Source organism: Myotis nattereri, assembly GCF_964212035.1.
Source record: "Myotis nattereri genome assembly, chromosome: 3".
Lineage (NCBI taxonomy): Eukaryota > Metazoa > Chordata > Mammalia > Chiroptera > Vespertilionidae > Myotis > Myotis nattereri.
Window position 1 is genome coordinate 179,530,887 of NC_138077.1, and position 26,228 is coordinate 179,557,114.

The window sequence follows — 26,228 nt, forward strand, 5'->3', positions numbered from 1 at the left end:
AGGCGCGGTCACCGAGGCCGTGACGGGCGAGGTCTGAGGACACACGGGGTGGCACATAACAGGCTTCCTGTCCTGCCCACGGCCGGTGGGGGCTTCTCTGACCCAAGGCCAAGCACCAGCTTGTGGGCCCCTCCCCTTCTCAGAGTCCTCAGGTGACCAGCAGGCCTGGCGTCTCTACTTGCACATACTTGTCCACATTCAGGAGAAGCCCTCTCTAGAATGGCATGTACCACGTGGGTGATGAAGATACCACTTCAGCCATCCAGCCCTGCCCGTCACACCGTCCGCACCCTCGGGAGTAGAACCATTCTGAAGGTGGGGTGAGGGGAGAGGCCCAGAGCCCCTCGCTCAGTGTGAACAGCTGGGGGTGGTTGAGCCTGGCCTCGAACCCAGGCCCTCTGCCTCCCGTGTGCTGCCCTGCTGGCCAGCCTGCCCACGGCTTCCCCATCACAGTGTCTGGGCTTGAAATTCTGGGTCATCCCCACCCAAGAAGCTTTTCCTTAATTATTCCTGGGATTTACCCTCCACCAGGACCGTGTTTAAAAACCCCTTCCACTAATATTCTCAGTGTCAAAAAAGACCTTGCTTGGGGCAAAACATCACAGTTAACATTTTTAGAAATTGTGAAAGATTAAAAAATTCATAAAGACTTAAAGGACATGTAAGCAGAATTTAAAACGAACTGTCCCTCAAAATGTCAGCCTCGACCTTAGCCCTCCAGAACTCACTAGAAGGTGGTGGTGGGTTGGGGGGCGGTCAGGGCAGACCCTAGGGAGGCCTGGGAGGCTGGGTGGGAGGCATCCAGGGCAGGAGGGGGTGGGGGCTGGACTTGGTAAAAGGAGGGAATGGTTTCTTTTCCTGCATTCTCCTCTTCAGACCTCCTGCCTCTTTTGAACCTTTCCCCAGCCCCACTTCTCTTCCTCCCCTCTCCCCTTTTCCTCCATACTCTTCCTTGCTGGCCAGACAGCAGATCTCTACCTTCCTACCGGCCCCTCCCTCCCTCCCTCCCCACCCGCCTTCCATTCCTCACCTTCCATCCTTGCTCGGGGCTTCCTCGGCCAGGCCCTCGGCCCTCAGGTTCCTCGCCGCCCCCTTCCTGGGCCTCCCCACTGTGAGTGCCCACCCTGTCATGGCCTCTCTGTCCCCTGTCTTCCAGGTCACCCAGACCCCAGGCCACATATGTGAATGGCAGCCTCCCGGCCACACAGCACATCAAGCAGGAGTCCCTGCCCATCTACCAGGCAATGATGGAAGCTCGGGTACCCCTGTCTGCCCACTGCCGGGCCCCACCAGCCTCTGGCCCGCACACGGACCTGGACCTCCCGGGCCGGGTCCTTGCCCACTCCGCACCTTCCTGCTACCTTCTAGGCAGTGAATCCAGCCCCGGCCTGGGCCCCCCACCTGAGGCCCACCTCCCCGAGGGCGGCCTGAAGCGCTGCTGCCTCCTGGGCCTGCCCGTCACCTCCTCAGCCTCCTCCTCACCCTGTGCCTCCTCCGACATCACCTCTATCGTCCGCTCCTCCCAGACTGCTCTGGTCACCTGTGTGAATGGACTCCGGAGCCCCCCTCTACCGGGAGACCTGGGGGGCCCTCCCAAGCGGGCCCAGTTGGGCCCTGCAACCACTGAGAGTCATGAGGGCAGTTTGCAGGTGGAATCCTGCCGGAAGGCGGGCTTCCTGAAGCAGGAGCCAGCGGACGAGTTTTCAGAGCTTTTCGGGCCTCACCAGCCTGGCCTGCCACCCCCCTACCCCTTGCCTCAGGTGCCATCAGGCCCGGGCCTTGGAGGCCTGGGTCTGGGCCTGGCGGGGAGGGTGGCTGGGCGGCAGGCGTGCCGGTGGGTGGACTGCTGTGCAGCCTACGAGCAGCAGGAGGAGCTGGTGCGGCACATCGAGAAGAGCCACATCGACCAGCGCAAGGGCGAGGACTTCACCTGCTTCTGGGCCGGCTGCGTGCGCCGCTACAAGCCCTTCAACGCCCGCTACAAACTGCTCATCCACATGAGGGTGCACTCAGGCGAGAAGCCCAACAAGTGCATGGTGAGTTCCCGCGGCCACCAGGCCATGTCCCCCTGACCCTCACTGCCCGAGGGGCATGCCTGGGACTCCTTACCTGGGGACTGGCCGAGACCCACTGTGCTGAGTGAGGAGGGGAGGAAGATGCTATGGATGTGGCCACTGGTCAGGATGGTCAGTGCACCCGTCACTGGGCACCTTGGCAGAGGGCCCCTCGTACTTGCCGTGTGCCCCTTCCCCACCCCAAGGCATGCTACATGGCCTGGTGTGCACACACACGGTAGGTGGTGACACACGTGCTCTGAGGTCAGAGCAGGCTCGCCAGCCTTCTCCCTTACATGCACACGTTCAGTGTACCCCATGCTGATGGCCAAATGAGTCGTGGGGCACAAGCTGTCCTTCTGGGTCCTGGGCCTCCTGGAAGCCCACAGCTTGGCTGACCCTGGAAGGAGCACAGAGTCGTCACGAGCATCCAGCTCGAGCTATGGGTCCCCAGGGCAGGCTTTGGGGTATGGCCAAGGGCTAACAGATAAGGCCCTGGAGAGCACCTGCAGTGTTCTGCTGGGGTTTACACACACACACACACACACACACACACACACACACACACCTACACACCTGCAGCCACGTGGGCCTCTGGCCATTCTGACCATTTCTGTGTCTGCTCTCACTGGTGGAAATCTGTATCGGAGGAGTGTAGGCTTAGTCCCTGGTATCCTCACCTGAGCACTGTGCCTGCCACCAAGGGCCAGCTAGCCCCCCAGGAAAAGTGCCTGCCCAGAGGGAAAGGGCTGTGGAGCCACCAGTGCCCACCCATTGGGGCCTGGGTGAGGCAGAGGGAGGGAGCGGTGTGTCTGGGCTGCAGCCGTGTCAGAGCCAAGGTTGATTCCTCCACACCTGCGTGCTGTCACTGTCACTGGGCCCTGCCTGGCGGAGCGCTCAGTCTGGGAAGGGGTGCAGTGGGAACAGGGGCACACATCTGTCCCCGCTCAAAGCCCAGGGCAGCTTTTGTAGGGACCAGGGAGGAGGCAGGAAGCATTGGCAGCTGGCAGCATAAACTCGGTCCTGCTGGGACCAGGTATTCGTCCTTTGGTCCCCATCTGCTTGTGCTGCTGTGAGCTGGGCATGCCCTGGCCCAGCCTGTTCAACATTGAGGAGGCTGCGTCTTGAGGATGAGAAGGAGTTCACTTTATAGGCAAGTGAAGGGCAGTGAATAGCTGGTGGTGAGTGTGCTGGTGTGGGGAGAGGCGAGAGTGAGCAGGCTGAGAATTTGAGGTTACCACATGTCTTTGGCCCAAAAGTGTGCTGGACGGAGAGCTGGTGGCCAGCCACACTCTGGGGATGCTCCAGTTCACATGGGGTGTCACAGCACAGGGCTTGCTGAAAGGCATGTTCCTGCTTGGAAGGAGAGGACCAGTGGACATCACAGGCCAGGGCTGCTGGCAGACGGACGAGCCCTGTCTCCCTCTGAGACCTTGGAGCTACAGTCCTTCATGTCTTCTTTCCGGTGGGTGATCCCACTGGTGCCTGGGAGCCTACGTGGAGGCTACACGGCCTGATTCCCGGTGAGCTGTGGCCAGGGCCCTCTCACACTAGGGCCTCCTGTGTGGAATCAGCATCCAGCAGTGTCCGTGTTGCACATTAGGGCCCTCAGAGATGATTGAGGCTTTCCTGCCCATTTTCCAGTTTGGTAAATAGAGGACTAACAAGTGGGTCAGAGAAACACAGATTACTCAGTGAAATCTCAGGATCCCTCTCTGGGCCAGCCTGCCAGGCTCTCGCTTGATTCAGCAGACTCCACAGAAAGACACTGGCTTAGATTTGGCTCATGCCTGACTCTGGGTACCCAGATCCAGACCTGCCATGGTCCTTGCCCTGGGGGCACGCATGGTCAGGGATGGGTGGGAGATGGCGTGGAGATCAGTGACAGGTTCTGGGATGGAGTTTGCGTGGGCTCAAGGAGGGGAGGCCCAGAAGGGCTTCAAGGAGGAGGTGATGTTAAAGCTGTGTCTGTACTCACCCATTTAATCTTCATATGACTCCTATAAAACTAACAGTTTATACAGGCAAAGAAACAAAGGTTTCAGGGGGTCCAGCTGGCCTTCCACTTGCTGCTATAAAAACACTGCATCTTGCCTCTTTGAGGGTTTGGGGTGATGGTGATCATACTGGCAAGCAGCTTCTACGTGCTGACTGGGTGCAGGGGCTATTTTAATCGGTAACTCTGTGTGGTCCTCACACTACCCTATGGGGTAGATACTCTTAGAACCCCCATTTTACAGCTAGCGATACAACAACAGTAGAGGCTAGTAATCATGATAGCAATAATACTAACAACAATAAATAAGTATCTGCTGCCCAAGGTCATACAGCTGATAACCACTGGAGTGGAATTTGAAAACACATCTTTCTAAATGGTGGTGCTCTTGTTTGTGCAGATTTTCTCCTGTTCAACTGATGATTCTCTGGGATCGTGGGGCCAGCTCTGCTGGGCCCCCCATCTGGAGATGGTAGCAGAGGTCTCCTCTGAGCTCCTCCCTGCCCGCCGTGGGAGTGCTCCCCCTTCCGGAGATGCTGGCGCAGTAGGCAACCCGTGGGAAGGGGCGGGCTCCAGCCCGCACCCAGATAAATAAAATCACCCTTCCCTGTAAAATTATTAATTTCTCATGACAGGCCTCTGCTACCATGTGCTGTAATAGACAAAGGAATTTTGGACCCAGAGCCTCTGGAGAACAGGAAATAGATGAGACACTTTGATTGAAGAGTAAATGGCCCACTAAAATAGCAGTTAATCCTTTTATTATCTTTCCAGCAGCCGTTTCCACAGTTCTTTCATGAGGTAAGCCTTCCCACCCCATCCAACTGTAACACTCCGTCCTGCAGCTGGTTTACATTTAACCTAAGTGTGAAGCCTCGCTCCGCACCAGGCGGCCTCGAGGTGTCGGGGAGGAGCCAGCTCCCCTCTGCCACGCCGCCTCGTCCTCAGCCAGGCCTGGGACTGGGACCCCCTCGCGGGCCCCCAGGTAGACCATGCCATCCATCCCTCACCCTGCCCTCCCCTGGCTGGTCCCACCGCCCAGAGGAAGCCCCCTAATCTCTTTGCAATATCCTGTTATGGTTCTTACGTGGTCCGAGTTGTCTTAGCCTTATTACATTTGGGGTTTCATCTGCGTTAGGATAGCAAGGTTACGTCCAACCCAAATACTGCTGCGACGCCTTGAAGACCTTAGCTTTGAAAAGATTAATTTCTTGCTTTCTTAGGTTGGCTGTCCCAGACAGCTGGAATTCTGATTGTCTGAGACTGCAGGAATTAGCCAACTGTGTAGTTTGCTTTTCTGCACATGGAGAAAGAGAGGCAGAATGAAAAGGAAAACCTCTCATAGCCTTGGGTTTTATAAGAAACTAGAGGCCTGGTGCACAAAATTCGTGCATGGGTAGGGTCCCTAGGCCTGGCCAACGATCAGGACCCATCTGTGGGGTGACTGGTGGGGCGATCGGAGGGGTCCCTACTGGGACCAGCCTTGGTTGGCATGGCGCCGCCCGCTCGCCGGCCCTGCCCTCCGCTGCAGCCCATCGGAGCCTGCAGGCTGGGGGAAGCTTCTGCTTTCAGTGTCTGCCCCTGGTGGTCAGTGCACGTCATAGCGACTGGTTGTTCCACCGGTTGTTCTGCCATTTGGTCGATTTGCATATTAGGCTTTTATTATATAGGATCATAATGACAGCAGCCCCTGACTTTTGTGAAGAGCTTTAACCAACGTTGTGAGTGCCATGTGGGCATTGTGTGTAGACAGGTGGAAGCCCAGTCTGGAGTCACAAGCCCTAGGGCCCTGCCTGGCCCTGCCTCTCACCAGCCGTGTGACCTCAGGCAGGTGACTTGGCCTTTCTGAACTGAAGCACAGCTGGTTATTAAATGGGGAGATAATAGTACCTGCCTTTCAGGATTGTTGTTGTTAGGATGGAAAGAGATGACCTAGGGAGGTGCTTAGTTAATTCTGTCCTTCCCTCATCACCTTCTTCCACACCGATCACCTCAGGAGACCCGTGCGGTAGCCCTGGGAGTTAGGACAGGATCATTTACGGCTCTCACAGAAGAGGGAACGGAGGCTGGGTGGGAAGGTGGTGCTGGAGGCTGGCCTGGGGTCAGCTAATTCCAGCAGCCTCTGCTGTTGGTGAGGTGGGCGGGGCCGTCACGCGAGCCACTGGCCTTGTGAGGTGTCCACCAGCAATGCAGAGCGCCTGCTCCGCGCCGAGTGTCTGCCGAGGGCGACTGGAGTAGAAGGGGTGCTGGGAGAGGCACGGGGAGGAGGCTCTGGCCGGTGCCCCCGGTCCCATGCACAGCTGGAGCCTCTAGGCTGGCCTTCCATCCTGCCCGGGTCCCTCCACAGCTGCAGCACACCAGCCACTGGTCCCCATCCCTCTCTGTTATTGACACTCTGTCTCTGGTGCTGTTGGAGCTGGGGCCAGGGAAATGCATCCAACCAAACGCTGATCGTTATTGATTGACCTTAACCAGCCAAGACACTCGGAACACTCGCCTCCTGGCTGGACCTCCTTGCTCATCTCCCAGAGGGCCAGCCCAGGCCACACTTGCTTTCATTTCCCGTAATCCTGGGGCTTCTGGCTTCCTCTTTTTGCTTTGTCCAGCCCCCCACGCCCCTGAGAACAAAACCCTGGGTGCTAGGAGGGGTTTGGGGGAGATAGAGGGAGTTGCTGTTTATTGAGATTCAGGGATTTTTATATTCTGGCTCAGTGTTGGCAATTCCCCATGCCATCTTCAGACAAAACTGGTCAAAACTCTGAGGCCCAGAGAGGCTATATCACTTCCCAAGGTCACATAGTCTGCCACCTGGCAGGGGATGGATACTGATCATATCTGCCCAGGCAGGCTATGAGCTGAGAGTCAGAGACTTGATTGGCAGGCTGGGATCATAACTCATGGGAAGTCCTGTGAGAGAAGAGAACTAATATATTCTGAGACATGCTGTGCCCAGCCGGGAGTTATCATGCCCGTTTTACAGAAGAAGAAACGGACCTTCAGAGCCCACATGGCCTGTTCTGATCCCCTGGCTCGGCTGCCTGGACCACTCCAGAGGCCTTGCTGCCTTCCACTTACCCGCCCTTGCCCAGCCTCTTCCTTCCAAAGAGTCAATTCCTCTGTGCCTCTTAAGTTGACGCGGACGGTGCCTGGGCATCTGCACCTTCCCTGCCCCTCGTGGCTTGAGACCAGCCCTGCGGGTAGGACATATTTCCAGGCCAGCAGCCACCCTGACTCACCTCAGCATCTCAGGCTCCATCCTGGGAATTATTTGGGAGCCTGAAGTATCTGAGCAGGCAGGTCTACCAGGGAAGACAGACCCTGAGAGGTGGTGAGGGCCAGGGAGCACACACAACGGGCCTCATTGGGCAGGGAGTCTTCTGAAGGGGATGGTTAGGGAAGGTTAGTCAGTGGGAAAGTGAGCCATAAACCAGGGAAGGATCCTCCCGAAACACTTGCCTCACCCGAGGGGCAGGCTGCCCCGTGTGCAGGGCCCTGTGCTGGGAGCCGGGGTCCAGAGATAGGACTCTGTGATGGGAGACTTCTGGCACCGTGGGAAGGACACTGCCCTTGAATCTTATGATGTTATTGCTGGACAGTGGAGGGAGGGGAGCCAGGAGCTGAGGATTTGAGGCCTGACACACAACCTTGTCCAAGTTGATCAAGAGGGACAGGAACGTTATTGAAACACTCGTTGGGTGTTTTTCAATTTATATAGGGCTTCCCCACATGCATGATCCCAGCCCTCAGAACATCCCTGGAGACTGGAATTATTATCCCCATTTACAGATGGGGAAAGGGATGTCCATTTCATGCTCAAGTCCAGGCCCCAAGTATATTGTGGGTTAGATTTGAACCCAGCTCTCAGCCTGACTCCAGAGACTGTGTGCCCGTCAAGACCGCAAGCCATCTTCCAGGCAGAGAATAATCATCAGTCTTCTTACAAATATCAAGAGAATATTCAGATCTGAAACTCATTCAGCACGGCGTGACTGAGCATCTGTGTGCCAGGCCCTGGGGCTGGCTTGCTCTTGTTGCTTTGCCACAGCCCCACCCCTCCTGAGTAACAAAACCCTGGGTGCTGAGAGGGGTGGGGAAGGAGAGGGAGTTGGGGATCACAGAAGGGAATCCAAGCCAGTCTGGCCTCAGGGAGTCCTGGTGGAGCAGGGAAACCACTAGAAATCAGCATTTAACTAGCATTCCGAGGCCAGTGCCCCAGTCACCGTGAGGGCCTGCTGCAGGTCCCTGCCTGCACGACAGGTCTTTTGCTCTGACTTGGAGGAGAAAGTGCTCATGGGATAAGGAGTAAGACATTTCACATATAAGATAAATATGTCACCTGAAAACAAGCTTTCTTTGTGGAGGCTGGGGGTTCTGGAGTGATTAAGAACCTGCGAAGTGGAACATGATTGAAAACCCCTGGAGAATCCTGTTGTAAATGAGCCTAGGGAGGCCAGGCTGGCCCAGCCCGTGCAGGTTGTCTGAAGCCCACCGCTTTGGAAATGGGGGTTTGAGCCTCACCTCACTCCAGGGAGGAAGGGTCTGGGTAGGAAAACCTTTCTGGGCAAAAGCAGCCTTCAAGTTGGCATCCAGATGTGTCTCGTTAACAGCCCCTCTGGGGTCTCTGCTGGGATTCAGTCAGTCCTCTTGTCTACTCACTATTAGACGGGCAAGCTGAAGCTGGAAAGGCAGCGCCAGTGGCCCCGTGCCACCTGGAGTTAAGAGTTAACGGTAGCCCTGGAACGCCTGCTTTTTTCTCCCTGCCCGAGGCCGCCTCTCCTCCTGGACTCCAGCTTCTTTTGCTCCACTGGGCCTTGGCTTTTGCTGGTTCCTCTGTTTGGAATGCCTTTCCTAGCACAGGAAATGTCTACCCATCCTTCACAACCCAGCCCAGTGTCCCCTCCTCTGCTCCCGTTTCTCTGTCTCCTGCTCTTTCAGAATGCATTGCCCAAGTGCATCCGTGCTTCCTGGTGTGGCTGAGTGTCTGGGGGACCACATGTTCTTTGACACCTGGCCTGGCCGTGGAGGCAGAGGAGAGGGCTGGGTAGCCATCTGACCTTTCTGCTCCAAGGCTGTGTGAGGTTGCCTGGATCCTATCCTCCAGAGCAGTTTTCTGTGAAGTCACAAAATTAGAGGGACCTTAAAGATGGTCATGTCCATCCCCTAATCTGGTGCTTGGAAGTTTTTCTGCAAAAAAAAAGCCTTCACTTGAAACCTGGCTTTGCTATCTATCAGCTTGTGGTTGTGTGCACATTGGCTTCTGTCCTGTTACCTGGAGAGCTGAGGGAATGGAACTGTGGCCAGGCTTCTGTGAGATACTCTACATGAGGTGCTCACATGGTGCCTGGCATACGGTGCATGCACAACGGATGAATCTGACTGGTCTGGGCAGTTTGCATTAGGAAAGGAGAAAAGGGAGAGTCTAAAATGGATAGTGGCCATGCTGTGGCCAGTGTCCCCAAAGGAACAAAAAAGGCTGTTTAAGTACCAGCTCTGCCACGGACAGGCTGCGTGACCTTGGATGAGACTTGGCTGTTCTGAGCCTCAGTTTCTGGAGCTGTGAAATGGGATAATGCATAGCACTCTGAGTTCAGTGGGGACCCAACAGATTAAAATGCATTTTCCCTTCTTGAAGCTAAGATGCCAGCTCCACAGTTCTTGGCTCACACTGGATGCCTTCCTCTTGCCCTTAGTTTTAAAAACAATCAAACTCGAGCTTTCTGAAGCTCTGGCCTTGCGGTCAGGTCAGAGCCCCGAGGCTCCCTTTTGTCATGTACAGAGTGGGAAACTGAGCACCAGATGGAAATGGCATGCCTGGGCAGGCAGAGGAACTGGAGGTAGGTGGCGTTGGAGACTCGTCCCAGCTCTGCTGCTCACTAGCTATGCAACCTTGGACAAGCCCCTTCACTCCCGAGTCTCAGTGTATGCATCTGTAAAATGCGGCTTGTGCTGCTCACTGCAGAGGCGTCTCTGTCAGGGGTAGAGGGGCTGTGCTCTGCACACTGCGGAGTGCTCCATGGAGGGGATCAAGTGGAGTTCCCAACTCCAAATCCAGTGCTCCTGCCTGGTGTGTTCTTCCCAGTTGGGTTTTCCATCAAGCATGTCACCTGTTAGCCACAGGCTCCCCCAAATGCAATTTCTGGCCTTTAGGCCTCTGCCTGCAGCTCTCTGGCCCTCTCCTCCTTCCCTGCCCAACAGCCCTCCCTTACCTCATCCTCCACTCCCTTACTTCCATCTCCACCTTCCACCCCACATCATTCCCATTCACCTTCTGATGCCCACTCCTACCTCCTCTCTCTCCGTGATCCCTCCCTTCCCATCTTATTTAAATTATGAGCCAGGAATTGGTGAGCCAGGGTGGACCAATAGCCAAGCACATAGGATAACCCAGAGGTCCTCAAACTTTTTAAACAGGGGGCCAGTTCACTGTCCCTCAGACATTCCACACATGCGCACTGCGGGCCCGGGACGAGTCGGCTGCTAAGCAGGACAGGCAGTGGCGGCAAAAACACCCAGCGGTTTTCGGCGGGCCGCATGTGGCCTGCGGGCTGTAGTTTGAGGACCCCTGGGATAACCCCTCAGTTTCAAATCTCCGCTCTGCTCCTTAAGCAGCTATGAGATCCAAATAAGTCACAAGGCCTTTCTGAGCCTCAGTGTCCTCTCTGTATAAAGGGGGAGTGTCGTGAGAATTAAATGAGATCATGTATATGGAGCACTTACCTCATGCCTGGCAAATACTTGAAAATGCATGAAAACAGGAGCTCTTGTTCCTTTTTTACTTTTGAGTCATCAAACCCAAGCTCTTGAAGAGATGAGAATTCCTGGGAGCACCACACTTAAGGAACCCTGGCCAAGTTTTGTGAATGCTGCTTTATGGAATATGAAAAAAATTAAGGATAAAAACACACAACCCTCTGAATTGAATTAAAATAATAAAAGGGCGGGGGGGGGAGCTTTTGAATTAAATGTAAATGGAATTGAAATGATTCTCTTATTGGAATGAGAAAGTCAGATAGAATCAACAGTGACTCTAAGAAAGCGTCCAGACCATGTTTTCTAAGAGGGACGCCCTGGCAGTGGTAAACTTCTCATGGAGAATTAATAGGCTATGTCTCCGCTGATGGCGGATGGGCTAGCTGAGCCAACTGTGTGCCTCCCTTGGGCTGCTGCTGTGACAGGCCTCCACATCCTGTCTTCTTCTGTCAAACAACCCCATGGCCTCGGTGACCTCGACACCCTAAGACCCAGAACCTGTGTCTCTCCCCCTCGCCCAGGAGACAGCCTTGGGTTCATCTGTATTCTCTCCCCCTCCCTCCTGTCAACTTTTCAACACAGCATTATGGATACACACTGTGCCACGTTCAATGCTAGAAGCAGGGGGTGGGTGCAGCATCAGGTGAGGGACGATCTGGTGGCGAAGGGCTTAACCCAGTGCCACAGAGACTTCCCCCAGGACCTCATCAAAGCTGGGCTTTGAGGGGAGGGGAGAAGCTTTTTAGGTGCAGACCACAAGGAAAGGCATTTCAAGGAAAGGGAACAGCATATATGAAAGTTCTGAGACGTGAAAGCCTTGACCCCCGGGGGAAGCATGGGCGTCGTCTGGTGCGTGGGGCGCATCACGTGCATGGGAGCTGGGAACAGAGATGGCGGAGCCTCCGAGTCAAGTGTGGGCAGCGTGGACTCTACCTGAGGGCAGTGGAGAGAGTGGTGGAGGGGTTCTGAATGGGAGAGCGACACAATCAGTGTTAACATTTCCAATGCTGATCATGTGGCAGATATGTTGGTGAGGGAATGGCAGTAGGCAGATGAGGCCATGGAGGCCCAGGAAGGAGCCCTCGTCCCCAGGTTCACAGAGCAGCCAGGTCATCTGTACCTCAGACAGCAGGGCTTGGCCGTCAGCCAGGGCCTGGCACCATGAGCCAGGCCAGCTCAGCTCAGCTCAGCTCGGCAAGCCTTTCGGGGCACAGTGTCTGCACCCAATTCCCCTTGGAAACAGCGTCCAGCACATTTACCAGTGGGAAACAGGAAAGGCATTTCCCATAATGTAGCTCCGTAAAGTTTGCACAACTGTTCTTTGTTTTCTCTCCATCCCCACAATAAATCTTCCTCCACTGCCAGGCCTGAGGCCAGCACGGTCTGTAAGTGATTATGGCACTGACTCGTGCCGTGCTGCCTCCTCGCCATGCATTCTTCCGCCATGGCTAATGATAAAATAAGAGCCTGTTGCGGGACTCCGTGACCCTGCGAGTGGCAGTTTCCACAGGGCTGGGAGGTAGCCGTCCGAAGAAGCACAGTCTGCTCTTCCTCCCTCATCACCGCTCCCCCCCCCCCCCCGCCTCTCTTGACAAGTCTGTGTGTTGGGGACATAAGCCTCAGAAGGCAGATGGCACGGTGGTGCTGGGCTGTGCATTTCTTGAAGATGGAATGATGGGACCAAAGGTCTCTGCATGACTGCACTTCTGGGGGTAGGACCAGGAGGTCTCTGCCACCTGTGGAGCAAGGCACATGTCCCAGTAGGTTCAACTCTTCTTGTTGTATCAGAGTCAAAATGCATAGGTTTTTGAGCTGAAAGTAACATTGGTACCTTCCCAGGTATGGCAGGGCCCCAGGATGCAGAGTTTGGTGGGTAGCTCCTGTGCTCCGGGAATGCACAAGGCCATGGCAGGATCCCTCTTTTACAGAGGGCTCACCGAAATCCGCAGAGCGGAAGCTACCTGTTCAGGTATCACACCTGGGACTCTACCTTATGTCTCTGGTTCCCTGCTCTGTGATTGTCCCACTGCCCAAAGCTGCCTTCTGCACCCCCATTTAACCATGAGTCTGTGCTTCCCAGAATCTGCTGAACCCCAAGTCTTGGGAGCCAGTTTGGCCTTATGGTGTCATTCTGACCAGGTTTAGATGCCAACATAGCAACTGAAAGTCAGGAGAGTTTGGTCCCAGGGAGAAAGACCAGTTTGCTGTGCCTCAGATGCTCCCCCCGCCTCTCCCACCCCCCACCAGGTATCCAGGACAGGAGGAGGTGGCTCCTGGAGGCCACACATCTGAATGCCTTGTTTGCACTTTGTTTTTGCTGATGTGGAAACTGAGGCCCATAGAGAGGATTTGGCTCATGGAAGATCACGAGCAAAAGTGATGTAAAGAACCGAGCCCAGTCTCTTGCCTCCCAGCCCAAGGAAACGTCTACTGAGTCCTGACTGTGTGTGCCAGGCCATGTGGAGGCCTGCATGTGCTGCCTCCGTCTGTACCATCACTGCCGCCCAGGCTCTGAGAGCGCTGGCTGGTGCTGGGTTTGCTCCAGAAAAGAACCTTCCCCAGAATCTCATCTGATGCTGCTCCCAAGCGCTGCGGTGCCCTTTGGCAGATGGGACCCGAGGCCCAGGGCAGAGAGGTGACCCGCTAAGGCCATGTGGCAGGAGATGGGTGGTGGCTTGCGCGGTCCACGTGTGTCAGAATCAGTCACCTTCCCTCCCAGCAGGGTCTGCTTCATGAAGCACCGCCCAGCAGACTCAGGGAGACTTTTCACTAGTGGTGGGTCTCAAACATCACACCCACGTGCATGAGAAAAGCATGATGATGGATTGCTGGACAAAGGCCCTCACAGGCAGGCACCAACCTGAGTCTTCATTTCCCTGCCCACTCCAGTCCCTTCCTGCCTTCCTGCACTGGAACCACCTGGACTGGAGGCCTCTGTGTCTTCATGTGTGTGACGAGGACTTCGAGTGTTCAAAGCCCTGAGGTCTCGTGACCCTGATTCAGTCATTCTTGATAGAGAGTGTGGACCAGGGATTCAGAGCTCGGCTCCCCCTCCAGCTCTGCACTCAAACGGCCTGGTGGTTCTAGGAAAGTCATCAGACACCTTTGGGGCCTCAGTTTCCTCATCTGCAGAATGGAAGGCTTGGACTCCAGGATGCCTGAGATCATTTGTACTCAGACATTCAGACATCCATAGTTATCTCTCTGCTTTCCTAGCACGGCCCCGGTAGGAGGAAGGAAATGGAGATAGGAAGGGGCAGGTGTGGGACCCACGCCGAGCTCTCTGATCTCAGGTCCTTCCACACTCTTCTCTCTTACTCCAGCCTCAGTGGGCCCAGGCTGTTCCTCAAACAGACTATGTTTGTTCCCATCTCAGGCTCTTTGTATGGTCATTCTCTCTGCTTGGGATGCTCTTGCCCTAGCCCAGTGGTCGGCAAACTCATTAGTCAGTGGAGCCAAATATCAACAGTACAACGATTGAAATTTCTTTTGAGAGCCAAATATTTTAAACTTAAACTATATAGGTAGGTACATTGTTATTAACTTAATTAGGGTACTCCTAAGGCTTAGGAAGAGCCACACTCAAGGGGCCAAAGAGCCGCATGTGGCTCGCGAGCCGCAGTTTGCCGACCACGACTCTAGCCCCACCTCCAATGACTCAGGCCCATAGAGGTTGTCATGGAAGTTCATGTCACCTGCTCCAGGAGGCCTTTCCTGACCACCTGTCTAAAGTAGCATCTTCAGCCACTTTCTATGCTTCTTACTACCTGACGTGTGTTTGTCTGTGATCTGTTTCCTCCACTCAAATATAAGCTCCAAGAAGTCTAAATCTTTTTAGGTTTTGTTTCCTGCTGTGTCTTCGATGTCTGGAAGTAATATGATCAACAAGTGTTTGCTAAGTGATTGAATGAAGAAAGGGAAAGTCTGGCTCAGTGGGGCAGACATGATGGAGTGTGCTGGCAAGGGAGTCAGGAGTCCCTGTAAAATGAGGGTTTTTGCAGCAAACTCACAGGGCTGTGGTGAGGAGTTCACAGGTTGCTGTCCAAGAGGCATGTCTGGGTTGGGCCAAATGGGTAGTGTGCCCAGAGAGCCCTGCACAGCGCCTGGTGCACAGTAGATGCTCAGCACATGTTCGTTCACTCCTCCTACCGCACCCCTCACCCTCATTTCCCTTCCTCCTTAACCTGCGGTATTAGGGTAAAGAAGAGGCCTCACCTTGAGTCCACCAGCTCATGGAACCTCAGACCCAGACAGGAACTTAGAAACCATCAGGCTTAATCCACTTATGAATTTGGAACCTGAGGCCCAGAAAGGAGACGTTCTCATCCAGGTTCCCACGCTATTTCTGGGGCTTGGAAAGAAATACCCAGTCGAGTCCTCCACATAGATATTCAGTAATTAGCTGCTGTCCCTGCAGCTGTTTATCATTAATTCTGCCTCCACAGACCCTATTTTTACGACCATGGCTCAAAGATAGAGCAAGAGTACAATTTTGCATTAATTGATGACAAAAGGACTATTACAGCCAAGAATGCAGCAGGGAAATGATTAAACTACCCCCAAGCAGCTACTCTAAAGTGTGGGGATGGAAAGGAAGTGGCATTTGTCAGGAATGTGCTCTCTTTGGTCTCTGTTGTCTCAGTGACTCTTTTGATGTTAGCATTACTCTCCCATTTGATTGATGAGGAGACTGAGGTCCAGAGAAGTTAAGTGCTAAGATTCAAAACCCTGGCCTCCCACTGCTCTAGAATACCATGTGTCAGTGTGTCTCAGTAATCGAGCATGTGCTGATCACTCCATTTTCATTGAGCTCACCCCAGTGGACCCCTGACAAGGCACCTTAATTAGTTACTATGACTCCTCAGAAGCAATCACATGTAATCTGAGCTTTTCAGGAGCCAATCCTTTCACTTAACCTGTTCCAGGTGGGACTTGCTGAATCAAGATACTGCACCATGAGCCCCAGGGGTCCTCATGCCCTACTTCCCGAGCCCTGCACACAGGAAGATATCTGACCTCACAGGTTGGGGAGGCAGAGAGAGGGTGGGGTGTGGGAACAGCTGCCTAGGGCTCTGGTCCTGAGACCAGATGGAGGATGGAGGGAAGGACTCTGTAGCTGTGACTACATACCCTGGGCAGATGACAGAATGTTGAGGTTCCCACAGCAGGTAAGAGCTGGGTCAGGATTTGCACCCAAGTAAACCAGTCCTCAGGAACACTGTACCCTGCCCTCGGGGCTCCTGGATCCAGGTCCATGTCTAAGATCTGGGTAGTGTGCGATCCCTTATGCAGCAGGACCTTGGCTGGGCAAGCTGTTTCCTTGTTCTGTTTCAGTTTCTTTATCTGTTCAGTGGGAATTGTAATCCTGTCTCATCTGCCTGGAGTTGTTTACTGCTCTTCACTCCATATCACTCTCATGACAACCTCATGGCAATGGCCACATCTTCCCAGTGAGGACACTGGGGCCTGGAGAGGTAGGGTAGCCAGCAGAAGGTCAGCAGTGATGCCCGGGGTCACTCAGGGTCAGCAGTGATGCCCGGGGTCACTCAGGATCAGCGGTGATGCCCGGGGTCACTCAGGATCAGCGGTGATGCCCGGGGTCACTCAGGATCAGCGGTGATGCCCGGGGTCACTCAGGGTCAGCGGTGATGCCCGGGGTCACTCAGGATCAGCGGTGATGCCCGGGGTCACTCAGGGTCAGCAGTGATGCCCGGGGTCACTCAGGATCAGCGGTGATGCCCGGGGTCACTCAGGGTCAGCAGTGATGCCCGGGGTCACTCAGGATCAGCGGTGATGCCTGGGGTCACTCAGAGTCAGCGGTGATGCCTGGGGTCACTCAGGGTCAGCGGTGATGCCTGGGGTCACTCAGGGTCAGTGGTGATGCCCAGGGGCCCTTCACCTGCCACACCTCTCCTGAGTTCTGTTGCCACTTGCCCTCTGGTGGGATGGTGTTTCTCAGGCCAGCCCTGCTCCCCCTCTGCCCCCACAGTGAGCCCAGCTCCGGGCTGGGAAGATGAGGTGTGGTCCTCGGGGGTGAGGAACGGAGGGTCTGCCGCCCACAGTCAACACCTCTGTCAGGAGGTTCTCGACTCTGCCGTCAAAGCGCCAGCTCTCTAATTGTCTCCACATTGCGCAGCCAGGAAGGTTTGTCCTGACAGCGGGCTGGTGCAATCAGCCAGGGATCCCCTCCCAGCCGGCGTGGTTTCAGCCTTTCAGGAGCTGTCTGAGGTGGTTACCGCAGGGTATAAATTAGATTCACCTGGCAAGGCACACTTCCCCTGGAACGTTCTCGAAACCGTTCCTGTTGGAGGAAAATGCAGAATAGGCCTGGGCCCTGGGGACTGGCAGGTGGGAAGTAGGAGCTTCCAGTCCTCCTGGTGAGATGGGGCCATGAGAGGGCCTCACAGGACCTTCGTGACCCCAGCACTTGGGGCTCTGGCACTTCCTCCATAAAAAATATTTAAAATTACACTTTGTGATGGCAGTGGTATAAAGACAACATTTTCTTAGACTTAAAAGGTTTGTTTTTTTAAATTAAAACACGTTCACAGGTCAGTTGACCCTTGAACAACTGGGGTGTGAACTGCTTGGGTTACACGTGGAATTTTTCAACTGACCTCTGCAGTTTAAATCCATGTAGTTCACAGCTCTGTTAACTCTAGGTACTGTGCCCGCTGTGGCCAGTGGCTGTCGGCCAGAAGCGAGGCCTGCAGAGACTGGGAGAGCTGGAATACACTCTGGGCGTCGCCCAACCCTTTCCTTCTCTGAGTTTGTTTCATCCCATGAAGGAGAATAGGTGGAGGAAACACCAGAAAATCCCTGTGATGTTCTGGTCTGTTCCCTTCTGTTTCAGTCCATTTTGTTCCTTATTATTGAGTTCTCGTCTTCTTTTAAGAATTCCTGGGGCCCTGGCTGGGTAGCTCAGTTGGTTGGAGTGTCGTCCTGTACACCAAAAGGACACATATCTAGGTTGCAGGTTCGGTCCTGGTTGGGGCATGTATGAGAGGCAACCAAATCAGTGCTTCTCTCTCACGTTGATATCTCTCTCTCTCTCTCTCTCTCCCTCCCTCCCTCCCCCCTTCCTTTCCCCCTCCATCCCTCTCTCCTTCCCTCTTTCCCTCCATCCCTTCTGCTCTATAATAAACAAATAAATAAACAAACAAATAAATTGGTGAACACGTCCTCAGTTGAGGATTAAAAAACAAAGAATTCATGGCACCTGGCCAGTTAGCTCAATTGGTTAGAGCAGTGGTTCTCAACCTTGGCTGCACATTAGAATCACCTGGGAATTCCCAGGTGATTCTAATATGCAGCCAAGGTTGAGAAACACTGTCCTAGAGCTGTGGTCGGCAAACTGCGGCTCCCGAGCCACTTGCGGCTCTTTGGCCCCTTGAGTGTGGCTTTTCTCATGCCTTAGGAGGACCCTAATTAAGTTAATAACAATGTGCCTACCTATATAGTTTAAGTTTAAAAAATTTGGCTCTCAAAAGAAATTTCAGTCGTCGTACTGTTGATATTTGGCTCTGTTGACTAATGAGTTTGCCGACCACTGTCGTAGAGCTTCCTTGAAGCCAAGGCAGAGAGGCAGCTTTCTGAATTGCAGGATTATTGTCTGGGAAAGGAAGCAGGCCAGCCAGCGTGTGCATTAGGGCCAGTTTTGTCTGGCTACCAAATCCTCATGAGAGCGCCCTGAAGGGGGAGGCCAGGGTTTGGAATCCCAGACTCAGTCTTCTCTGAGCCTCAGTCTCCTCGTTTGTAAAATGGATAATAACGCCAACATGAAAAGAGTCACTGAGAAAACACAAAGGGCTGAGCTGTGAATCTGGAGCAGGCATATTTCTAACGATGCAGCGAGGGCGTGTGGGGTGATGATTTCCTTGTCCATTCCCACCGGGTCACATAGTAGGGGTACTTCAGGTTGTTCGTTCTCCTGGGCCCTCTTGGGCTCTCATCCATCTCCTGCTGACGGTGCTTGTCTCAGGGAAGAGATAACAGGCTGGCGGACTGGGCCCTGACGAAGTCCTTCTGTGCAGCGGGTGCTGTGCTGTCCTCCGTGCCCTAGGTCAGCGCAAGGGCCAGCTAAGAACAGCTTCTGTCTGTGTGCAGCTGTGTGTGTGTATTCATTCCCCACCAGGCACCTGCGCTGTGCCTGTCTGGTGCTGAGTGTTGGCTGCACAGTGATGCTTATGGAGATGCTCAGGGTCTAGAGCAGGGATAGATTTAAGGGCCCCAGTTACAAATCCCTGTGATGAATCCCCTGGGGACCCAGAGGAGGGAGGCTTCTGGAGGGAAGCGAGGGAAGAGTTATCCAGGAGCAAAAGGATGGGAAGGGTATCCCAAGGAGAGGGAGCAGCATAAGAAAAGACTCTGAGTGGCTCAGAGCATCAAGTGGGGTGGAGAGAGTGGTGGGGAGGGGAGTGGGACTAGCAACAGAGAACTTGATGGGTCAGATGGAGGAGCTCCGGCTCTGTCTGAGGCGGCTGAGGCCTGCGACCCGAGCTTGGGCTGTGAGTGCGTGTGAACATAAGTGTGTGTGTGTGTGTGCTTCCTGTGCCTCCGGAGGGCCAACATGCACACACTCATGCCAGGGGATTACTTAAAATCTCTGCTCCCCTCTTGTTAACTAACAGGTAATTACTTGATTCTAGAGGCTTTTCCAAGAACATGGTTAGTGTCTTTGGTTGCAGTTTCCCAGGGTTTAAAGACCCCTTTTCTCCAGATTTATATAGGTTGCTAGAGAGCACTGTGCTTGCATGTAGTTTTCCATTTTGGCCCAAGAATTCTCTGTGCTGGGCCAGGGTGTCCAGTGAGAGCCCCTGACAAGATGCCAGGGTCAGACGGGGCCACCCACTCTGCCCCTGGAGTGACTGCACTCTTTGTTGAGAGGGTACGGGCCCCACAGCCTGTGGTCAAACCCTGGCTGAACTCAGCCCCCTCCTCTTAACTATATTCACATCTAGACCCCAGGCAAGGAAAGGAACACAGTGCCCCTCATTAATGGTGCAGCTGGAACCGTGAATGTGGCTTGGACCTAAGGGCAAAATGGGGCTGCTTCCTTCACCCCTATTTTTTAAAAGATATGTTTTTATTGATTTCGGAGAAAGGAAGAGAGAGGGATAGAAACATCAATGATGAGAGAGAATCATTGTTCGGCTACCTCCTGCACACCCTTTACTGGGGATCAAGCCCACAACCCGGGCATGTGCCCTGACAGGGAATCGAACCATGACCTCCTGGTTCATGGGGATGACACTCAACCACTGAGCCATACACCGGCCAGGCCCTTCCTCAGTATTAGGGACCAGCACACATCAGGACCTCACTAGCATCCCCAGGTGAGGGGTGGGGAGCTCTGTCCCCAGAACTAACCCCAAAGGGCAAGGCTGTGCTGTGTGACAGGGGAAGTTACTTTACCTTTCTGAAGCTTCTGTTTCCTTATTTGTGAAATGGTGTTTACTCCAGTTAGTGGGTGTCCCAGAAGCAGGCCCTGAGAGGAGGATTAGGGTACAGGTGGTCTCCCACTGGAGTGGGAGGGGGTCATTCATTCTTTCAATAGTTCTTAGTCCTTGGGATATGCCCAGCATTGTGTGAAGTGCTAGGGTCAGAGGTGAATGGGACCTGGGAAAAAGGCAGGTGGGTGGGGAAGTTGCAGGTGAAGCTGACCAAAGGTCCAGTGACATCTGGGGAAACTGAGGCTCAGAACTGTGCTCAACCAGGGCCTCCCAGAGAGTGCCTCGATGGAACTCAAAGCCAGGACCATGGGCGTAGAGGTCAAAGTGCAGATGGCCCGGGTGGGTGAGGCCTGTCCCGGATCACAGCATCCTGCTGCCTGGAGGGCTTAAAGCTGGCTGCAGGCTGGTGGTGGGGGGCAGTGAGGTCACTGCATGGGCAAACTGGCCTGCAACAGTTGATGCTCTAATTGTCATTGTCTTGCAGTTTGTGTAATAATTTGTATGGCATGGACGGGGCAGACATTATACCTTGAATGTTTATTCCATTTATTAAAAATCCCCTCAGATGTCAGGCTTCTGAGTGACCAAGGGGAGGCTGATCGCCAGCATTACCCTGAGCTGGCCCTGGGGGATGGGTTCAGGGTAAGTCAAGTCCATTTCTAGGAAAGCACTGAGCCCTCCTCCCCCTGAGAAGCTCGGACCCTGGCTCCCTGGCTCCCTGGCTGCTGAAGTTCCCAAGTGCCTGCGAAGGCCTGTGTTTGTATATATCTGCCTGTCTCTGGGTGCTCATCACCATGTCCCTAACTATATATGCTTATGGGGTATGTGTGTGTGGCGGGGGGCGGGAGGGGGATGCACACAGGTGAATGTGTGCATATGTGTATGTCTGCATGTTAGTATCTGTGGGCACTTTTGTGAGGTCGAGGTGTCGTGTGTGTTGCCGTGAGTGTTCTGGTTCGTGATGTGAACGTGCGTCTGCATGTCTATGTGTCCATACATCAGGTGTCTGTGAATGTGGCTCTATGACCTTGAGAAAGCCATCATTCCTCCCGGCCAGGGTGGCCAGAGAAGCACCACTGAGCAGAGCAGGCTGGATCTGGGCCCTAGAGATGGGTACAAGTGGGGTGGGGGCTTCTCCCTCCACTTTCCTGCCTCTGTTCTCAAAACTCAGGGGGAAAAAGATGTCAGGAGGCAGGTTCAGCTCAGTCCCAGGAAGACTGCTAACAGGCAGGACCTTCCTGCCCCAGGGACGGAAAGGGGTGAGGCTGGTCTGGAGTGGAGGGTAGAAGGCTGCCTGCCACTTGGCAGTTTTATTCAGCAAACATTCCCTGAAGCTGCCTATTTTGTATCAAGCCTTGCTCTGGGCCCTGGGACACAGACATGATGCAGGTTGAGTTGCAGGACCCATAAACTAATGATGATCACCTTGAGCCTGGGTCCCCATGGGAACAATAAGAGCTAAAAGTGATGGAGCTCGTACTGTGGTGGGCACTGATCTCAGCCCACAATGCGTTTGAGATGGGTGCTGCCTTACCAGTGAGAGACTGAAGCAGCTTGCCTGTGGCTCCTAAAGCAAGCAGAGGCAAGGCTAGAAGTGGAACCCACCCTGAGTCAGGAGGACTTGACCTGCCGGCCCCCTCCCTTGCCCAGCTCCAGGCGATGGTGCTGGACAGCGCCAGGAAGAGACTCCTATGTCCCCAGAGCTCATGTGAATCCAAGAGGCGCCCGTGCCATCTGGCATGCTCGCTGCCGGCCATCCTCTGAGGGCTCTTAGCACTAGGCAGGTTAGTAATCACCTCAGTCCAGAGGCCACTGCACTGCCACTGAGGATTTTAACCCACCAGGATGTAAACCTCTCCTGGATGCACGGGGGCTATGGACCATGGTGCTGCCTTGTGCCGTTGCTCTGCTGACAGGCTGGAAAGCCTCACCTGCTGCAGCCCACCTGGGGCCGCAGGGAGAAAGGGCAGCAGAGCAGGAGCACTGGATGGAGAGGTGGGGTGGCCAAGTCCCTGCCCTGCCACTGTGCTTATTATTAATAGTAACAATGAAAATAGCCAACGTTCACTTCGTGCTTAATACACGCTGACACTGTGCTAGGTTAGGATTGGCTCCCAGCACCCCACAGGGGTGTCACTCTCCCCACTTTACCGACAAAGAAACGGAAGCTTAGGAAAGGGAAGACTAGCCAAGGTCACACACTGGGAAGACACCAGGATTTGAACTAGTTCTGTTTAGCCACAGGGCCCTTACTTGTGTTTACATTTTAAAAAATTATATTTGATACATTCGAAAGAATACATGCAAATATGTGTAAGGAATAAGCCGTAGCAAAATGAGCATCCATGAATTTCTGGAACTGCTGCTCATTTTCTGTTTGGCATTCTCTGCTTTCCTTAACATGGTTTCATTACACACATATATACCCATAAACAATGTATTGTTTGGTTTTGCTTGGTTTAAAACTTTACAAAAATACTATCTTACTGTATGTGGTCTTCGTAATTTTTCACTTAATGTTATGTTTTTAAGATGTTATTGATGTTATTGTGTGTAGCTATTAATTCATTCGTTTCCACTACTGTGCGGTATTACATTGTGTGCATAATCTAAACTTTAACCATTCTCTTGTTTGATGGACATTTGGGTTGTTTGAGTTTTCTGCTAGTTCACAGTGCTGCTGTGAAAATTCTTCATGTGCCTTTTTGGACCAGTGGAAGAGTTCTACTAGAATGTGTGCCTAGAAATGGAATTGCTGGCTCAGAGAATATACGATAGCACCAATTATTTTTTTCCAGAAGTGTTTGTACCAGTTTTCACCCACACCCACCATATATAGAAGTTCTGTTGTACCAATTTCTTAAGAATATTGCATAATCTTGTCAGTCTGGTGGGTGTGAGATGGTATCTGGTGGTGGTCTTAATAGTCCCTTAGCTGATTACTAATGAGATTGAGCATCTTTTCATAGTTTGTGAGCCATTTCTGTTTCCTCTTCTGTGAAATGCCTTTAATGTTCTTTGCCAATTTTCCTGTTGGTTGTTTGTCTTTTTCTTATTGATTTATAGGGATTCTTCATATTTTCTGCCAGTTTGTAATTTATATTTTCTTTCTTTATGGTGCTTTTCTGGAATAGAAGGTCTTAATTTTTTACATTTAATGTTATTTTGTATTAGTTTCAGGTCTACAGCGAAGTAGTTAGACAACCATATACTTTACAAAGTATTCCCCCAATATTTCCAGTACTCACATGGCACCATACATAGTTATTACAATATTACTGACTATATTCCATATGCTGTACTTTACTGCCCCATGACTATTTTGTAACTACCAATTTATACTTCTTAATTCCTTCACCTTTTCCACCCAGTCCCCCAATCCTCTCCCCTCTGGCAACCATCAGTCTGTTCTCTGTACCTTTGAGTCTGTTTCAGTTTTGTTTGTTCGTTTATTTTGTTATATGGATTCCACATATAAGTGAAATCATATGGTGTTTGTGTTTCTATGACTGACTTAGCATAATACCCTCTAGGTCCATCCTTGCTGTCGCAAATGGTTAAGATTTCATTCTTTTTATGAACAAGTGATATTCCATTATATATGTAACCATTGTGTTTTTTTATCTACTTGTTTGTTGATAGGCTGCTTCCATAGCTTGGCTATCCTATATAATAAAGAGGTAATATGCAAATTGACCATCATGCCCTCGCACAAGATGGCCCCTCTATATGGTCAAAGATGGCCTGCAGGGGAGGGCAGTTGGGGGTGACTGGGCTAGCAGGAGAGGGCAGTTGGGGGTGACTGGGCCAGCAGGGGGGGCAATTGGGGGGAACTGGGCTGGCAGGGGAGGGCAGTTGGGGGCAACCGGGCCGGCAGGGGAAGGCAGTTAGGGGCAACCAGGCCTACAGGGGAGGGCAGTTGGGGGTGATTGGGCCGGCAGGGGAGCAGTTAGGTGTCAATCAGGCTGGCAGGGGAGTGGTTAGGGGGTGATCAGGCTGGTAGGCAGAAGTGGTTAGGGGCAATCACGCAGGCAGGCAGGTGAGTAGTTGGGAGCCAGCAGTCGCAGATTGTGAGAGGGATGTTTGACTGCTGGTTTAGGATTGGCATTCAGACATCTGTCAAGGGGTTCCAGATTGGAGAGGGAGCAGGCTTGGTTTAGGGACAACCCCCACCCCCCCTCAGTCCATGAATTTCATGCATCAGGTCTCTAGTTATAAATAATGCTGCAATGAACATAGTGGTGCATATATTCTTTCGTATTAGTATTTTGGGTTCCTTCATATATATACACCCAGAAGTGGAATCACTGGGTCATAAGGCAGTTCCATTTTTAGTTTTTGGAGGACCCTCCATACTGTTTTCCATAGTGGCTGTACCAGTCTGCATTCCCACCAACAGTACATAAGGGTTCCCTTTTCTTCACATCTAGAAGGTCTTAATTTTAATTGAGTTGAATTTATTAGTTTTTCTCTCTACTTATTTATATCTTTTGTATCTGTTATAAGAAATCATTCTCTAACTTAATGTCACAAATAAATCCTCTTGTATCATAATAAGAGGATTTATTTTAAGGTTTTTAAAGTTTTACTCTCATTTAAGGTTTTGTATGGTGTGGAGTAGGAACCAAATTTAATTTTTCCATCTGGATAACTATTCATCTAATTGGCCATCCTTTCTCCAGCGACTTGCAATGCCACCCTGTTATATATCACTTTCTATATATTTATGAATCTGTTTCTAGGTGCTCTTCTTCCATTAGTCAGTTTTCCTACCTCTGTATCAGTATCACACTACCTTAAATACAAAAGGTTTTTTTAAGTTTTTGCTAATATTTAATAGGAAAGACCTTCCCCATACTCTTACTGCAGTGTTTTTTAAGTGTTACTTGGATGTTCTTGGAAATTTTCTTTTTCTTTTTTTAAATTTTTTATTGATTAAATTGTTACATATGTGTCCTTATCCCCACATTAACCCCCATCCCCCCGCACATGCCCTCACCCCCCTGTTGTCTGTGTCCATTGGTTAGGCCTATATGCTTGCGTATAAGTCCTTTGGTTGATCTCTCCCCCTTACCCCCAACTTCCCCTACCTTCCCTCTGAGGTTTGATGATCTGATCGATGCTTCTCTGTCTCTGGATTTGTTTTTGTTCATCAGTTTATGTTGTTCATTATATTCCATAAATGAGTGAGATCATGTGATATTTATCTTTCTCTGACTGGCTTATTTCACTTAGCATAATGCTTTCCAGTTCCATCCATGCTGTTGCAAATGGTAAGAACTCCTTTTTTACCACAGCATAGTATTCCATTGTATAGATGTACCACTGTTTTCTAATCCACTTATCTACTGATGGGCACTTAGGCTGTTTCCAAATCTTAGCTATGGTGAATTGTGCTGCTATGAACATAGGGGTGCATGTATCCTTTCTAATTGGTGTTTCTAGTTTCTTGGGATATATCCTAGAAGTGGGATCACTGGCTCAAATGGAAGTTCTATTTTTAGTTTTTTGAGGAAACTCCATACTGTTCTCCACAGTGGCTGCACCAGTCTGCATTCCCACCAGCAGTGCACGAGGATTCCTTTTTCTCCACATCCTCTCCAGCACTTGTCATTTGTTGATTTGTTGATGATAGCCATTCTGACAGGTGTGAGATGATAGTGCATTGTCATTTTGATTTGCATCTCTCGGATGGTTAGTGACTTTGAGCATGTTTTCATATGTCTTTTGGTCTTCCTTCTGTCTTCTTTCGAAAAGTATCTATTTAGATCCATTGCCCATTTTTTGATTGGGTTGTTTATCTTCCTTTTGTTAAGTTGTATGAGTTGTAATCTCCTGTAAATGTTGGAGATTAAACCTTTATTGGTGATAACATTTGCAAATATGTTCTCCCATACAGTGGGCTTTCTTGTTGTTTTGTTGATGGTTTCCTTTGCTATGCAAAAGCTTTTTATTTTGATGTGGTCCCATTTGTTT

At 52.1% G+C, this 26,228-nt stretch overlaps 1 protein-coding gene across 1 annotated transcript in view; it reads left to right on the forward strand.

Moving 5' to 3' along the window:
• Positions 1-1,162: 1,162 nt before the first annotated feature.
• The window catches only part of GLIS1 (GLIS family zinc finger 1), an 83,324-nt gene continuing 58,258 nt past the window's right edge, over positions 1,163-26,228 (forward strand). Inside the window, exon 1 of the mRNA XM_081088363.1 lies at positions 1,163-2,036. Coding sequence (XP_080944489.1) covers positions 1,245-2,036 — 792 coding nt within the window. The 5' untranslated portion in view covers positions 1,163-1,244. The remainder of the gene's footprint in view (positions 2,037-26,228) is intronic.